The sequence below is a fragment of the Canis lupus genome, chromosome 16 (genome assembly GCF_048164855.1).
Source record: "Canis lupus baileyi chromosome 16, mCanLup2.hap1, whole genome shotgun sequence".
NCBI classification, from domain to species: domain Eukaryota; kingdom Metazoa; phylum Chordata; class Mammalia; order Carnivora; family Canidae; genus Canis; species Canis lupus.
The window spans coordinates 37,597,347-37,613,102 of record NC_132853.1 but is presented as its reverse complement, the minus strand read 5'-3'; the positions used below and the strand labels follow the sequence as shown (position 1 = coordinate 37,613,102).

The 15,756-nt window shown below is 54.3% G+C and overlaps 2 protein-coding genes across 10 annotated transcripts in view; one reads left to right on the top strand and one right to left on the bottom strand.

Moving 5' to 3' along the window:
* LOC140606637 (protein AF-17) overlaps positions 1–3,608 on the bottom strand; it is a 25,560-nt gene extending 21,952 nt beyond the window's left edge. For 6 of the 9 annotated variants that reach the window (XR_012008950.1, XM_072780323.1, XM_072780327.1 and 3 more), the window contains exons 1-5: positions 3,258–3,608; positions 1,978–2,057; positions 1,470–1,524; positions 1,118–1,227; positions 128–231 (exon numbers count right to left, since the gene is read on the bottom strand). Coding sequence is in view for 8 of the 9 variants with exons in the window: in XM_072780323.1 (XP_072636424.1) it covers positions 128–231; positions 1,118–1,227; positions 1,470–1,524; positions 1,978–2,057; positions 3,258–3,366 (458 nt within the window). In the remaining variant the exon portion in view is untranslated. The remainder of the gene's footprint in view (positions 1–127; positions 232–1,117; positions 1,228–1,469; positions 1,525–1,977; positions 2,058–3,257) is intronic. The other 3 variants (XM_072780325.1, XM_072780329.1, XM_072780324.1) reach the window with 2 other exon arrangements.
* EPOP (elongin BC and polycomb repressive complex 2 associated protein) overlaps positions 2,903–15,756 on the top strand; it is a 26,160-nt gene continuing 13,306 nt past the window's right edge. The window contains exon 1 of the mRNA XM_072780336.1: positions 2,903–2,946. The gene's annotated coding sequence lies outside the window, so the exon portion shown is untranslated. The remainder of the gene's footprint in view (positions 2,947–15,756) is intronic.

Sequence of the window (15,756 nt, the reverse complement as noted above, 5' to 3'; positions counted from 1 at the left end):
CATGGAAACCACTGCCATCACTACCAAAGAGATAGCTGTCTGTGGCAAACCTCGGAGGGGGTCGGTACAGCTGGCCAGGGATTCTCAAGAACCCTGAAGGGGGTGTGGGACAGGCAGGGGGTCTCACCAGGTGACATGGAAAGCTTGCCGACATCCGTGGCGGTTACAGGTCATGCAGGCTCCCGAGGCCGCCTTGCTCTCCCGGCCCTGCTCCTCACAGATGTAGCACGTCTGTGGGACACAGTACAATTGTCCTCTCCTCCCTTCTACCTGAGGGATCCCTTGGCCTTCTCAACTCTCTCCTCTCCCCATGATCCCACATCAGTGCCATCTAATCAAAGTTTCTGTGATGATGGAAATTGTCCAATATAGTAGCTATAAACCACACAGGCTACTGAATGCCTGAAATGTGGCTAGCATGACTGAGGAATTGAACTTTAAGCTATACTTTATTTAAATTAATTTACATAGCCACATGTAGCTGGTAGCTACTGAATTGGATAGCAGTCCCTGGATGGTGAGCCCTGTCAGGGCGGGGACTGTTGCTTTGCTTCCAGTGAGCTTATCCCCACCTCTGGGCCTTTGCTCATCTAGGTTCCTTCTGCCTGGATCTGGAACCCCATCCTCTCAAGGTGGGCCTCAGTCTACATATCTCTTTCCTTGACCACTTATCTATCGTAAGCCCCCCGTGAGGTGTTCTTTATTTTAGTACCTTGTTTCTTTTCATACCACTTACCACAAACTGCATGTATTTTATTTGCCTGCTTATTGCTAGCTACAGTCTTCCCACACGGAGAACACATCTGTTTTGATATGTAACGCTGTGTGCCTGGTGCCTTGGCCCAGGTTTGGCCCATAGTAGGCATTCAGGAAAACGTGTTCAGCGGATGAATAAGCGAACCCCCCGCTGAAGTCTACCCCTTGGCAGTACTAGTTTCCATAAGTTCCAGAGCACAAGTGCGTGTCTGTTGATGGAAGGGGCCTAGCCACCTCCTCAGTTCCCCTTTGGCTGCATAGAATCAGATTACACTGGATGAAGAGAGAGCTGGAGGGACCCAAGGATGGATGGCTGGGATGGGTGGTGTGGGCAGGGCTGGTATGGGGCAGGGCTACTGACCTTGTTGAAGCGATCATGAGGCACATACTGCAGCACGATGGGCTCCATGGTGAGCACATTGGCAAACTGTACCTCTGGGATGTAGAGGGCGCACACCACATGGGCCCAGCCTGGGGCGGTGGGAAGCTGGCCTCAGAGCCTGAGACCTGGCCTCTCACTACCCCACACTGCACAACCCCCTACCCCCACCATACCCTTCCCATCAGAATCCAGTGCCAGCCAGGGAAGGGAAACCCAGCCTCCATCCCCACCCTGCCCATCCCAATGTCATCCACTCCTGCCTTCCCAGACCCTGCTCAGGGAGCTTTGCTGACCTCCACAGATGAGCTCTGGGGCTCAGGGCCCCCCTCACCTCCATTATCAGTCCTCTTCAATGCCCCGTCTTTGTGTGGGCACAGCTCACACCTCTGCCAATGCAAGGGGGGGCACAGGGATTTGGGGTGGGGGATCTGCTGAGCTGGGCCCTTCCTGAACACATTCAAAGGGCCCCTTGATGAAATAAGCTGTCTGGGGAATGGATGGGGGTATGGAAGAAACAGGATTGGCCATGAGTGATAACTGTAGGACACGAGTGATGGGGACATGAGATTCATCATAGTACCCTTTTGGCTTCTGTATGTGTTGGCAACTTTCCATAACAAAAAGTTCACATAACTAACAAACAAAATAAAAGGCCCAGTGCCAGAGGTGAGGCAGAGTGAAGGATAAGCTGAGGGAGAGATGGGTTGGTGATAGATGACAGGAAACAGGAAGTCCTGTGTGACAGTCCCACCCTAGCCTCAGCCTCTGAGTCCTCTAGTTGAACTGGGAGGAGATGCTCAGGTGTACAGGAGCAGGGAGGGAGTCTCAAACAAACTCACCACCCTGGCTGCTCGCTCCTGAGATTCACATTTCCGGCAGAACCAGGGTCCCGTTGGCACCTGGACGATGCCATAGCAAGCTGGGAAGAGGGGGGAGAAAGAATCACCAAGTAAATCTGTCAGCAGTGGCTTTTCCCAGAGCAACCGGGGGGCAGAGGACTTTAAGGGAGAGGGGCTGCTCCCTTATCTGGAGTGGCTCATGAGACAGCAGGACCACAAAGAATGCCTAACAGCACATGGCCAGACTTCAACCACACAACCAAGCATTCTAAGAAGTCTGAGTCCTTGACCTTAAACTTCTAGAAGACCTCTCACCCCCACCCCACGCTCTTTCTGGACCTGTTTCCCAACTCTGGCCTGGGAACAGTCCTCATCCTCAGGAATAGAGAAAACGAGAGAGGGAGAACATTTACTATAGTCAAACACGTTTTGTTGTTATGGGGGGGGGGGGCATTTCTTAAAGGGCCAGTAAGGGAAGAGGTGGGGAAGGAGGGGGTCCAGGGACCTCATCTTAAGCCTCTAACTATAATAGGTACAGGTCAAAAGTCAAGGCCGAACGCAGGTGCAGTACAGGTAACCGATATGAGAGCGCAGGGAAGCCCGGACAGCAACAGCATTAAGGGTTGTCCCAGGAAGAGGGGGGGCAGCTGGCTGTGCCAGACAGGCGGGAGATGCCAGCCTGCGCCCTCGGCAAGACTCCTCAAGGAGTTAACTCCCGAACCATGTGCTGTTGGGGGAAACTCCAAACCTCCCTCTTCTCGATTCCCGGCCCCCTGCACAACCTCTCTCCTATGCGCAGCTCTTCCCGGAGGATTTTAGGAGTCCCCTCTCCCCTGGGACCCTTCTCTCCTCCCTTCCCAATTCCGCTCCTCCCAGTATCCGGAAGCGGGAGGGGGGGATGACCCCCCCTTGACCTCTCCCTCTCCGAGCCGGGACCAAAATAACCGGGCGGGAGGGGACACCTCGCAGGTAAACATTCCCCCAGCAGCCCCGACACTGGCGGTGTGGGGCGCGGAGAGTGCACTCACTGCCCCCTAGTCTGTCCCCAAACTCCCCCAACTTGGGGTGGGGGGCGCGGGACTGGAACAATAGGCAAGAAAACAATGCCTGACCCGGTCCTCCAGGACCGGGCGGGGGGAGCCCCCTGACGCCTCCCTTCCCTTCAGGTGGGGTGGGGGAGGGGCGCCCGAGCCCCGGGAGGTCTCCAGAGGGCGCGGCCCGGGGCTCCCCGCGCGCGCCGCCCCCGGGGTCCCGCCGCCTCCCGCGGGCCACCCCCGTACCTTGGTGGACAGCCACGCTGCACGCGTGCCCATCACAGTAGACCAGCGGGTTCTCGGCCCAGCCCCTCTCGTCCGAACATACGCAGCAGCCTCCTACCATCTCCTTCATACTCCCATGAGCTCCCTCCGGGGCTGGGGCGGGGGGCCGGCCGGCGGGGGTCGGGGGTCAGGGGGGGAGGGAGGGAGCGGGGGGCCGCGCGCCTCCTCGCTCCCTCCTCCTCCTCCTCCGCCGCCGCCGCTTCTTTTCTTTGCCTCCTCCTTCCTCCTCCTCGGCGTCCTCCTCCTCCTCCTCCTCGCTCGCTCTGTCTGGCCGCCCCCCCCGCCGTGCTCTCGCCCTCATGCCCCGACGGGCCCCCCCCCCAACAATGAGACCCGCGCGCCGGGCTCGCCCCCTCCGCGCCGCGCGCCCAGCTACCAGGGCCGCCCGGCCGCCGCACAGCCCGGGCCCGGCGGGGGAGGCGCCGAGTGGCACATCGCGGGCGCCCGCCCGCCCCGCGCCCGCCCCGCGCCGCCCGCTCACGCGCCGCCCCCCCGGCCCCCCTGCCCGGCCGCGGCAGCCATGGCCGCGCGCCTCCGCTCGCTCGCTCCCGGCCCGCCCGCCGCCCGCCGCCGGGTAAAGTCTTAGGTTCAGGGAACAAAGCCTGGCTTGGTAGGGAGCTTTTCGCTCGCTCGCTCCGCGCGTATTTTCTCTCTTTCTTTTTCTTTCGGTGGCTCTTGGTTGTTGCTCCTGAGCTCTCCCTCCGCCTTGCCCTTCCATCTCGGCCCCAGTTCCCCGATTCTCCATCCCCCTCAGCCCAGGTCTTCGTCTCTGCTCTTTAACTCCAAGGAAACTCAGAGGTGGAGATCAGAGGAAGGGGCGCAGGAACGAACGGGAGCTACGTGGGTCGCTCGCCTTTCCGCGTCTAGGGGGGGCTCTTTGGGTGGCCGTTCGTGGGCTCTTTCCTCGGAGGCCCCTCTGGAGGGTAGACACTCACATGCAGATGTTTGTTCATTTCACAAATATTTATTGAATGGTTACTATGTGCAGCCGCTGGGATAGAGCAGTGTACAAAACAGGTATGGATTCCTGCCCTCAGGGAGCTTCCGATCCAGCTTACAGACTCAGACGCGCGCGTACAGGAACTCGGACCCCTCGGAGGCACACCGAGGCACCCCAGACCCACAAACCCACCCCTAGCCTCATCCAGCCACACCACTTGACTCTCCCAGAGCCGCAAACCCCAGGTTCGGCCCCGCAGGCACGCTTACAGACCCACGCCAGTTAGAGACCCACGATTGCGGAAGTGCCCGCAGACAGCAAGGTTACACTTGACCTCTAGGCGCACACACAAACACCTCACATAAACCTACACACAGCACCCGCAAAGGATTAAGCCCCTGAAACTGGGTCTTGGAAGAAGTGAGGGGAGTCAGCCCGATGGCTTTATCCCAAGACCGGCGTGGGCCAAGGGAACGCAAGCTGACCCCCCTCCCCCGCTACTTCCTAAAGGAGGGGGCGGACGCCCTCAGGGACCAAAGGTCACACTCCCTCAGCGGGAGGTGGGGTGGCGGCGGGGAGAAGGCAGCCCTACGGGCTTCACCGACACTTCAAAGACTCGCGCCCGGAACGCTTCCTGCGGGGGAGGGGCAGAGGGAGAGGAGAGGGGAAGACAGGCAGGGGGACTTGAGGGTGGAGGGGGCTGCCCCCCCTTGGGCGCACTGCCCCCCTGGCCGACTCTTCCGCCGGCACCGCCTCCTTTTCACCAGCACCTGTTCAACCGGAACATCAAGGGGCCGGGACCCGCCGCCACCCCTCCCTTCGCGTCTATTTAGTACCTTTCATCCGGGAAGGGGGGGGGGTGAATCTCCGCCCAAGGGGGGGGGGGAGTAGGCCGGGGGAGAACTTGTCCTTGACCTGGTGTTTGGCGTCAGGGATTTACTCCCTAATCCCGGCGACACTGGCGTTTGGGGAGGTCGGGGAAGCTGAGCTCTGGGCAGCAGCCCTCCACCTCCCCTCACTCCTGCAGGGACCAGAGAATCCCGGAGGGCTGCCAGGACGGCGAAGCTCTGTCTAAACGGGCGCGGCGGGGAGGAGGCCCGTCTCTGCTGCTTCCGTGCCTGGGGGAGGGGGCCGAGAGCTAAGGGATTGTCGGGGCTGGCCCGAGGACCGGGATCCCTGCGAGGACTGCCGAGTGCCCGTATCTTGGTCTGCTTTGTGAACTTCGCTCATACGAAAAGTTAAGAAACAGACGAGAAGTCTCACTTAGGAGTTTCTAACGAATTACTTTTCCTAACAAGGATAAAACTTCCAGAAAATTGAACGCAACAATGTCAGCTCCAGCCATGCACCGGTTTCGGAATATTTGAATATTTGCTTTCGGGACCGACCGCGGCCGAAGTGGCCGAAGTTCAGGTTTCGCCGGACGAGGGTCACTCGAAGGCCCATTGGTCCCTGCATCCAGGGTTGGGCAACGTGGAGTCTGGGGCGGCGGAGGCTTTGTCTCCGGTTCTCATCCCGTGGGGGTGCACCCCCGAAGATTGAGAGGTGAACGCGCGAGGATACTTGCACGTTTACTAAGTGTATTAAGAACACTGTTTCGTTTAATCCTTCCCATAACCCTTTGGGACCGGGGTTAATATCCCATTTTATAAATAGATTAGCTGAGGTTCTAGCGGATGAAGTGACTTGCCCAAAGTCACACAGCCTGAAAGCGGCAGAGCAGGGACTTGAACCCAGCCTGTCCTCCGCTGGGGCTGGGGCTGGGGCTTCGCCACCACGTGTTGGTCAAATGACTGTGTTTAACTGGTATGTCCACTCATCGCGAATGTTCCCTTCCGAGGTCTGGGGAAACCCGGTGCCGCGCGGGTTGGGCTGGATTCGTGGCGGGTGCTCCGAGGGCTGCGCTGTAAAGCTCTTATTCCCGGTCTTCCACTGTTTTCCTGAGAACCTACTCTGTGCTTCAATCCACACCGAAGAGAGAAAGAGCAGGAGTCAGCCAACAAGTGGTTCAAGTTCGCCTTGCTCTATCTGGCGTAACTGAGCACCGATCTGGGGTGTCACGCTGATCTCGGCTGTGCAGTTTTGGGCGAGTGACTTCACCTCTCAGGCTCAGCTCGTCCCTCTTAAATGGGTCGTTAACTCCCTCTGGCAAGTGCCAGAGTGAAGATCTAACGAAAATCCTTGGGGAAAGCACTGAGGCACACAGTAGGCGCTCAATCCCTGCTCTCCCCCTCTCCGCCCGCCCCTCTAAGCGTTCCGGGGCAGCGCGTTCCCGCTCCCGCTTCCCGCCTCCGGCATCCCTGCCCGACTCGCGCGTCCCGCGGCTAAGGGACTGGGGCAGAGAGGACCAAACAGAAAATTATTTCCGCCCGCTCGGCCCGCCCCGCCCCGCCCCGCCCCGCCCGTCCCCGGAGCCAGAAGGGGATTGTGGGGCCGCCGCGGCCGCCGCCGGAGCCGAGCGGGGCGGAAGCGCGCGTCGCGCTGCTGCTCGGGCCCGACCGCGCCGGCCCCCGCACCTCCCGGCCCGGGACTGCGGGCTGTGGTCGGGGCGGTCCCGGGGCCCGAGGCGGCTGCCGCCGCGCGCGTTTCCACGAAGCCTGGCTCGCTGGTTCCCAGAACCGAGCGGGGGAGGCTGAGGAGTGTTGAGGTTTCGCTTCGGCTAGCCGGCCCGGCGCTTGCTTGCGCGGGTCCCGGGGGCTGGGGGCGCGCCCTCCGGATTAGAAAGCCCCGGGCTCCGGGAAAGAACTGCGCCGGCGCCCGCGGCTTTGCGTTTCCTTTGCGTCTCGCTTTCTCTCCCAAAAGCAAAGCTTCTGACCTTGGGGGCGTTCAGAGAGGTTGAGTCACTTTCTCTAGGTAACCCAGTCGGTAAGAGGCTTCAGGTGGTTTCCTGCCGGGTGGGAGAGCCTGGCGTGCCCGAAGAGAAAAGGGAACGCGAGGGTCAGAAAGACCTGGATTCAAGACCCAGCCTAGCCTCTTGCTGGCTGCGCTCTCCAGTGCCCCGTCTCGGAATGCGGACGGTAGTCCCAACCCCAGGGGTGGTGTGAACAGTGACACTGTCAAGTGCCAGGCACAGGAAAGGGTGATTTCCCCGTCAAAGGTTATGTCCCTGCGGTGGTCTCTCCAGTAGGCCGGGCTGGGGTGCGAGGGCGGGTGGACAGGTTCTTTCCTAAGTCAGACATCCTGTGCAAGAGGGAAAGAAGTTCGATTTAAAGAGGAACTGATGGGACTGAGGGGATTCCCCGGCCATTAGGAGGCCACTCGTCATGATTATTGTAAATAGTGACTCTGCACGGGTGGGACTTTTGGCTTTTCAGATCTTTCTACAGAACAGCACAGTACTTAGTGTCAAATCCTGCCTCTGCCCTTAGCTAGGAGTGTGACACAGCCTGGCTACCTCAGTTTGCCAATCTGGAACATGGGGATAATCGGATGTCCTCTTCCAATAGTCAGGGCTTTGGCAACTCCAGCCAGCCAAGATCCCAACAGGGGTTTTAAAAGTTGTGAGTGAGCCCAGGCAGTCCCCATTGATTACTTTAGGCACAAGGGACTTCTTTTAGGGAGCTAAGATGGATAGGAAAGGAAGAGGTTCATGGGGTGAAGCAGCCATCTGGAATCTACTCCCAGCCCTGCCCCTAGCCAGCTGTGTGACCTTGGGCAAAGCACTTGCCCTCTCTGGCATTTGGTTGGGTCACCAGATCTTGAGAATCTCCTTGGAGTTAACATTTTGTGGTTGATGACTTTGCTCCTGGGAAGTTTCCAGGCTGAGAGATGACAGAAGGATAGTGTATTTGTCCTGCTGTGTTCCCCTTTTCCACCAGTTCCTCCTGAGGTCTAATCTTCATTCCTCCTGTTACAGCTGCCATCACGACAGAAGTTGAAAACGTTGTATTATTCAGTCTTTTAGCAGACACTCCATTGAATCATCTTGGATGGGCTGGCCATAGGAGAGACACAGCATCCAGGATGGTCGGAGTGACAGACATATAGAGAAATAACTTCAAGGATATAAGAGCCATGCTAGTGCTCAGAACAGTGCTAACACGGGCAGGAGGGAAGTAATTATGTTTATGGAGTCAGAGAAGGTCTCAGCTGGGACCAAGTGGGTACAGGCAGATAAGAGACAGAAGAGCATTCCAGGCAGGGTGGACAGCACGTTCAAAGGCACAGAGGTAGGAACCAGCAAAGTACTAGAGTTGTGCCTTGTGGCAGCGACAAGGTGGTATATGTGGCAGGAGAGCAGGAGGGAGGGTTAGAGGAATAGCCTTAAGGCAAACGCTAGATTAAGGGGAATTTGGATATTTTGCTAAGGGGTTTGGACTTAATCCTGAGGGCAGTGGGGAGTCACTAAGGGCTTTTAAGAGGTGCAAATGTTGGTTGTCAAGTTTGGGGTTGGTCAGTGTTGGGAGAGGCTAGAGGTTGGGAGATTGGTTAGGATAGCAATTCTCAACCTTTAAAATGCATGGGAATCCCTGGGGGGTCTTGTTAAAATGCAGATTATGAGTCAGTAGGTCTGAGGTGGGGGTCTGAGATCCAACATTTTTAACAAGCTCCCAGGTGATGCTGTGTTGTTGATCCAAAGAACACACTTGAATAGCAAGTGGTAGGAGAATTATAAGGGCCCTGCTGAGAGAAGATGGTTTGATTTCGGCAGAGCAGAAGGAATGAGTGGAGGGCTAGGGATGAGGATGTCCAAAAAGTGGGATGTTAAGACCAGGATTGGGACTGCTTGGCAGGGCAAGACTAAGCAGATAACTCCCAGAGGGGCAGCTTGGGGATTTGGTGCATGGGGCTTATCTGTCCACTCACTGATAGATCCCAGGAGTGAGGGCGCAGGGGAGATGGAGCTGGTAAGAAACTGCTTTGGGCACGCTGACATTGGGGGCTTGCGGCACACGGGTTGGTGATGCTCACTAGACAGCCGACTTTGTGTCTGGGTCAGCAGAGTCTGGGCTGGAGAGACCCAGAGTGAGAGGGCAGAAGCCTGTCCAGAGAAGCTGGAGAGTTCACATCATGGAAGTTGGAGAGGGACTTTTAATAAGAAGGAAATGATGCCAGGGTCACATGCCATTGAGAGGTCGAGAGAGGAAAGGGCTCTGCAAGGAGGAGGTCCCCAGTGATCTCAGCCTGGAAAATTCCAGGCACTGGCGGTGTGGCTCAAGCATGGATTGGGAGGGGATAGTGGAGAATGCACTAGGGGGATGGGAGGGCAAGGAGACAAGGATGGACACCTATGGTGATTATGATGATGACAGTGACAGCTCACTTTTGATGGAGCTGATGTGCCAGACACCGTGCCAGACTTCTCATGTGCTCCTTGCAGCACCACTGAGATAGATTCTGTTCTTGTTCCTATTTTACAGGGAAGGGAACAAGCTCAGAGCACAGAGAGTACAGCCAGTGGGTGCAGAAGCAGGATTTGAACCCTGCTTTTAACTGTGGGGTTGATCCAAATGATCATTAAGAGGGCTGTTCTGGAAACACTTGACAACTTACTATATCCCCTTCTCCCCAAATCTCTCCCTATCTGTGACACTAATTCACTGTCGCTTATTTAATCCACTACCATTTGTTGACTTTGTGTGAGATAATGGGCCAGAGTTTGGTGATGCAGAAAGGGTCGAAGCAGGTTGCAGCTCTGCAGGCGCTCAAGGTGGACAGGAGGGGCTGGTTGGTGGGTAGGCAAGCCACACCGTGCAGTATGATGTGTTATAATGGGGGCTGGACCACTCTACACAGAGAGCCCTGGAGAAAGAGCTCCAGTGGCTGCCTCAGGAAGTTGGGCAAGGCTCTTTGGAAGAGACAGGGTCAGAGCTATGACTTGAAGGTGATCAGGAATTTGCTAGGTAGCCAGGTGAGGGAAGCGCTAAAGGCGGAATACTAGCAAGTGTACTTGCTAGCGTGAGAGCACCACTGTTTGGGGGGACAAGTGTTCAGTGAAGGAGGAGTGGAAGGTGGGTTGGTAGTGGGAGGAAAGGAAACATGAGAGCAGACAGGAGGGGAGAGATCAGGGCACTTCACATGTGGACCAGACTTGATCCCAGGAGCAAGAGATCCCGTGGTGGAAGGTGCCAAGCAGAAGTGCATGTTGCAAAGTCCAGTGGGTGTAGCAGAGTTGGAGGTCTGAGGGTGAAAGTAGAAGACAGAGTGACTTCTGAAATTATTGCAAGTGCTAGGATGTAACTTCCATAGAGCAGTGATTTTTGTGTGATGTGTTCGCTGACGTATCCCCTGTATCCCCAGTACCTAGATCAGCGTCTGGCACGTAATGGGTGCTCAGCTAATATTTGCTGAATGAATGAATGAATAGATGAACAAATGAATGAATGAGTGAATGAATGGATGAATGTTTGACCATCTCTGGGAGTAAGAAAGAGGACCTATACAGGAGTATGGGGACTAAGAGACAGGGCGTGTAGAGGGTGAACTAGAGAGAAGGGGGTGATGGACAGTTGGCAGCTGTGGAGTGGGAGCGTGACTGCCAGGTTTCTGTCTTAAATAGCAGGGCTCCTGACAAAGGGAGGAAGAGAAGGAGCAGGATTGGGAGAAGTGATGAATTCAGATTGGGGCTTCTTGAATTTGAGGTTTAGTGGACTGTCCCAGAAGAGGGTTGGATACATGTGTCACTTTAAAAATTGTATAATGCTTTTGAAGCATATGTGATATTTTGTCCACCTCGTCTGCCATATCCTTGATACTCTGAAAAAATATCAGAGATATCTTTGAGCATTGTCAGCACTAGACAGTAACTGAAGCCCTGGTGCGGGTGAGATCACGCTGGGAGGCTGTGCAGGTGCAGAGAGCAGAAGGCCAAGGCCAGAGGCATTTAAGAAGGGGTAGAGCGAGAGAAGCCAGGCAAAGAGCATGAGAAGTGTCCAGAGATGGAGAAGGACTTAGGAGAAAACAGTGTCATGGAAATGAGAGAGGAGGGAGGGTGGGAGTGGCCTGCAGGTTAGGGGTCTCAGAGCGGGACAACTGGTCCAGCATGGTGGAGCGGGGTGGCAGTAGATTGCACAAGGAGGAGGAGGATGTGTGAGTTTTGACAACCTTCCTAGGGACTGGTGGGAGACAGGACAGCAGGGGAAGAGAGTGCCAGGTCGTGGAGGTGTGGCCGGCAGTTTTCTGGGATAATCTCCTGCACAAGGCTGGGGTGGACCAGAGGGCGCTCTGTCTCTCTCTCTTTCAGGGAGGAAGTGAAGGATGGGACTGGTGAATGTCCGACTTTTCTGCTTGTTAGCACGTATCTTCTCTTTAAAAACATTTTGTAGGGGCACCTGGGTGGCTCAGCAGTTGAGCGTCTACCTTTGGCTCAGGTCGTGGTCCCGGGGGATTGGATCCCACATCAGGGTCCCCATAGGAGCCTGCTTCTCCCTCTCCCTATGTCTCCGCCTCTGTGTGTGTGTGTGTCTCATGAATAAATAAATAAAATATTTTAAAAATTGTTTACTTCTCTACATTTCCTCAGTTTTATTGAGATATAATTGCTAACTGCATATTACTTTCAGGAGTACAACATAAGTATATATTGTGAAATGATCACCACAATAAGCTTAGTTAACATCCATCATCCTCTATTTCCTTAAATCAACTTTGTATGGAATAATTCACATGTAATAAAATGCACACATCTTAACTGTACAAGTGATGACTCGACAAATATTTACAGCCATGTAGCCCCCACCCTGATAAAGATATAGAACATTTCCATCTCCCCAGAAGGTTCCTTCCTATTCCATTGCATTCCTCAGCCCCAGGCAAATACTGATGTGATTACTATCACTCTGGATCATGGTGGGTTCATTTTGCTGGTTCTAGAACCTCCTAAGCATGGAATCTTAGGAGATGTACTCTTTTGTGTTTGGCTTCTCTTATTCTGCACTGCATTTTCTTTTCTTTGAATCAGGAAGCAAAACTATTACTGGGATGGAGGCTCAGGTGGAGAGCAGGAGAGAGAGCCCCTTGGGACTGGGGGGCATCCAGTAAGCTGTGCTCCCCAAGTGTGTCCCATGGCAGAAGCAGAGAAAGCAGCCGTGTGGATGTGGGTTCAGTGATGAGCGTGTGCTCAGAGCGCTGAGCATTTTCGGTGCAGTTGACCTTGGTCACAGCAGGGGAAGGGAGGCCCCAGGGCTTATTGGTGTGAGGATGAGGAGGCCCATCAGAAGTGGACATTTCAGGATGGATGGTAGAGTTGGGACTGAAAATCCTGGAGTCACACCTCACTTCCTGCTCTCCAACATTGGCCCGGCCACATCTTCTGTTGAAACGTCTCTGGAATCCTTCTCTTTGTTCCTTGACCCTCAGCGCCTTGAGCTTGAACCTCTGCATGTCTGGGCGAAGCCTCTGCTGGGTCACATCTGTCCTCCTTCTTGTGGGGTCTCTTTATCCTGATCTACCTCTCCCGTATCTGCCTCTTTCTCTATCCCAAAGGCCACCTCTCTGCACTTGTCTCTTGGTTTCTCTGTCTCACACCCCTGCTCTGCTTTACACAGCTCCAGTTGACTCTCTGCCCCTACTCACCCCTGCTGAAATTGCTCTGTCAGTGGTCACCAGTCACCACCTGTCATGGGGATTTTCTGGAGGTTGTCTTCTGCTCAGTGCCCCCGTTCCTGTTTCAGGGGAATGTCCCACTGGGTGATGTACCATAGAACTCTCTATTTACCATTACTTCCTCACCTTCACCTGCGCAAACTGCTTCTCCCACGGCCTTCTCCATCTCCACTGATGGCAGCTTGATCTCTCTAGCTGTTCTGGCCCCAAACCTGAATTTTGCTCCCACCTCTGCTCTGTCAGCAGATCCTGCCAGCCTCACCTTCATGATGCACACATAATCTGATGACTTCCCGCCATCTGCACCATCGTCCTCTCCCCTGGGTTACTGTGGTGGCCTCCTAACTGCTCTCTCCGCCTCCACCCTTGCCCTGACATCTGTTCCCTACACAGTGGCCAGAGTGGTCCAATTAAGCTGTAAGATGATTACGTTGGCCCTGGGATCCAGAGAGTTCCCAATGTACTCAGAGGGAAGCCCAATTCCCTACAGGCCGTGAGGTCCTGTAGAACCCACCCTCCCAATCCCTCTGGCCCCATCTCTGCTCTTTTCCTCATTCCTGTGCTGTGGCCACACCAGCCGTACATGTGGGCATGCTCCTGCCTTATACCTGCAGCCTGTGCCCTTTCTACTCGACTTCTAACCTTCCTTATACTTTTCCTTTGTCCTTAACCGTCTCATTATTAATATTTCTGTCTGTTGTTTGTGGTCAGTGTTTCCCCTCCAGTGGAAGTGCCATGAAGATAAGGATCTTTTTGGATTTGGTTGCTGTTTTCAAGGGCCTAGAAGTGTGCCTGACACATACTTGGTACTCAATAAATATTTACTGAAAGAACTGAAGGAAGGATTTCTGAGCATCTGTCTTCGCACCCTGGACACTGAGATGTAGGCCCGGCATCCAAGCTTCGCCAATCTGATGGCTTCATGCTCAGCAAGTGACCAGAACAGAGGCTGGTGGGGGTTCCCTCTTGATGGCTTTGCCCGTGGTACCCAGGGGGTGCTGCATCCAATTACTGCTGAGAGACAGCTGTGCTTTTTGCTTCTTGGCCCCCAGGGCTCCAACTCCAGGAGATTCTTTCCATTTCTCTGTTTTTCCTAAGAAGCCAGAATCAATTTCCCAGACCCCTGGCTGGTTCATTTCAGAATCACTAAGGCCAGCTCTTGATCATGGTCCAGCTTAACTTCTCCATGGCATTGAATCCCCATGACCACCCTGCACGTCTCATCCTCTCATATTTCTCAGCCCCTTTGCTGGGATCCTTTGCCTCTGCCTATCCCACAGGGGTCCTCTTCTGGATCCACATGACTTTGCTTGGAAGAGTGTATCCATGCCTGTAGTTTCTACCCTGCCCTGGGTGCCCATAACTTAGTCCTGATACTCTCCAGTCCTAGACCTTTCCCCGGGGCCCCTCAGACCACACCCACTTATATCTGGTCCCTTGAAATGTCAATTCAAGACTGAATTGATATTTCCTCATCCTCATCCCTCCTCTTGTCCTACTTTAGTTAATAGCCTCCTCTCTCTCCTGAGAAAGAAATCTGAGGGTCCTTCTTAACTCTTTCTCTCCCTCCTCCTCTGAATCAGCCAGCAAGTCTCCTAAAACCTGCCTTGCTAAACCTCTTAAATCAAAGTTTCCCTAAACACAGCCCTCTTTCAGTCTTCAGCATCCCTATGGCCAATCTCAGCAGGTGCCTCCCAGCTGTCTTCTCTTAACCATCTTCCTCCTCACTGTGCCTCCACGTGGCTCTTGGAACCAATCTCTGGAGTACACTTCTGCTGGGCACTGAATGTGTAGGTTCCAGAACCCCACTCTCAGGCAGCTCCCTATCTGAGGGGGCGCCCACACTCCTAAGCCCCGGAGACAGACACACACTAGCTGAGAAAACAGACAGCACATCCACCAACTTCAGTTTCTGACCCACTTGAGCCAAGAGAGACTGCATGGCTCTAGATTCACACTCACCCTTGTATGGCTCACAGAAAACAGGTCTCATCAGAATGAATGGAAGAGTGTCCTTGCTTTGAATGAAATGCCAATGAAGGATAACTTAAGCTAATTATCGAGTCATGCCGGAAGCCAAATTATAGACATTGTCATGTTATAAACAACATTTCCTAAGAGAGTGGCTTGGAGACATCTGGGCAGCTGGAAGCTTGAGCTCATTATCTTCCCCCTCCAACCTGCTCTGTCTCCTGCTGCATCCCATCCATGATGCACAGGAAGTGTCAGCCTCCCCTCTTCCCCATGGCCAGTTGCTTACAAATACTGCTAATTCTCCCCGCAAATAACTGCCCAGGCTTGTGGTCACTGACTCCATCAGGTCTTCATCATCTCTTGGGTGAGTGACAGCAAGTGATGCCTCCACTTTCCTCATCTGCAAAATAGGATTTTTGTTTTAAACACAGCGGAGGTTTCATTTTGATCAAGTATGCCAAACACAGAGCACAGAGTTGGGTTCAGGCTGAGCATTCAGGAAATGCTTGTTCCCTAGTCCCTTCATGCTTCCCCACCCCCTTCCCTTGCTAAGTCTGATCATGTGATTTCCTTTGCTTAAAAGTGGTCCTTAATTCCCAATCCTACAGGATAAAATCCAAATTTCTTTTTTTTTTTTAAAAATATTTATTTACTCATAGAAACACAGAGAGAGAGAGGCAGAGAGAGAGAAGCAAGCACCATGCAGAGGGCCCCACGTGGGACTCGATCCAGGGTCTCCAGGATCACACCCTAGGCTGCAGGTGGCGCTAAACCGATGCGCCACCGGGGCTGCCCCCAAATTTCTTTTTTTAAGAAAGATTTTATTTATTTATTTATTTATTTATTTATTTATTTATTTATTTATTTATTTATTTACAGAGAGCAAGAATGGGGGTTATGGGGAGAGGAAGAGCAAGAGCAAGAGTTACCTCAAGAATCACAAGCAGAAGGACACCTGGGTGGCTCAGCGGTTGAGCGCCTGCCTTGGCTCAAGGTGTGATC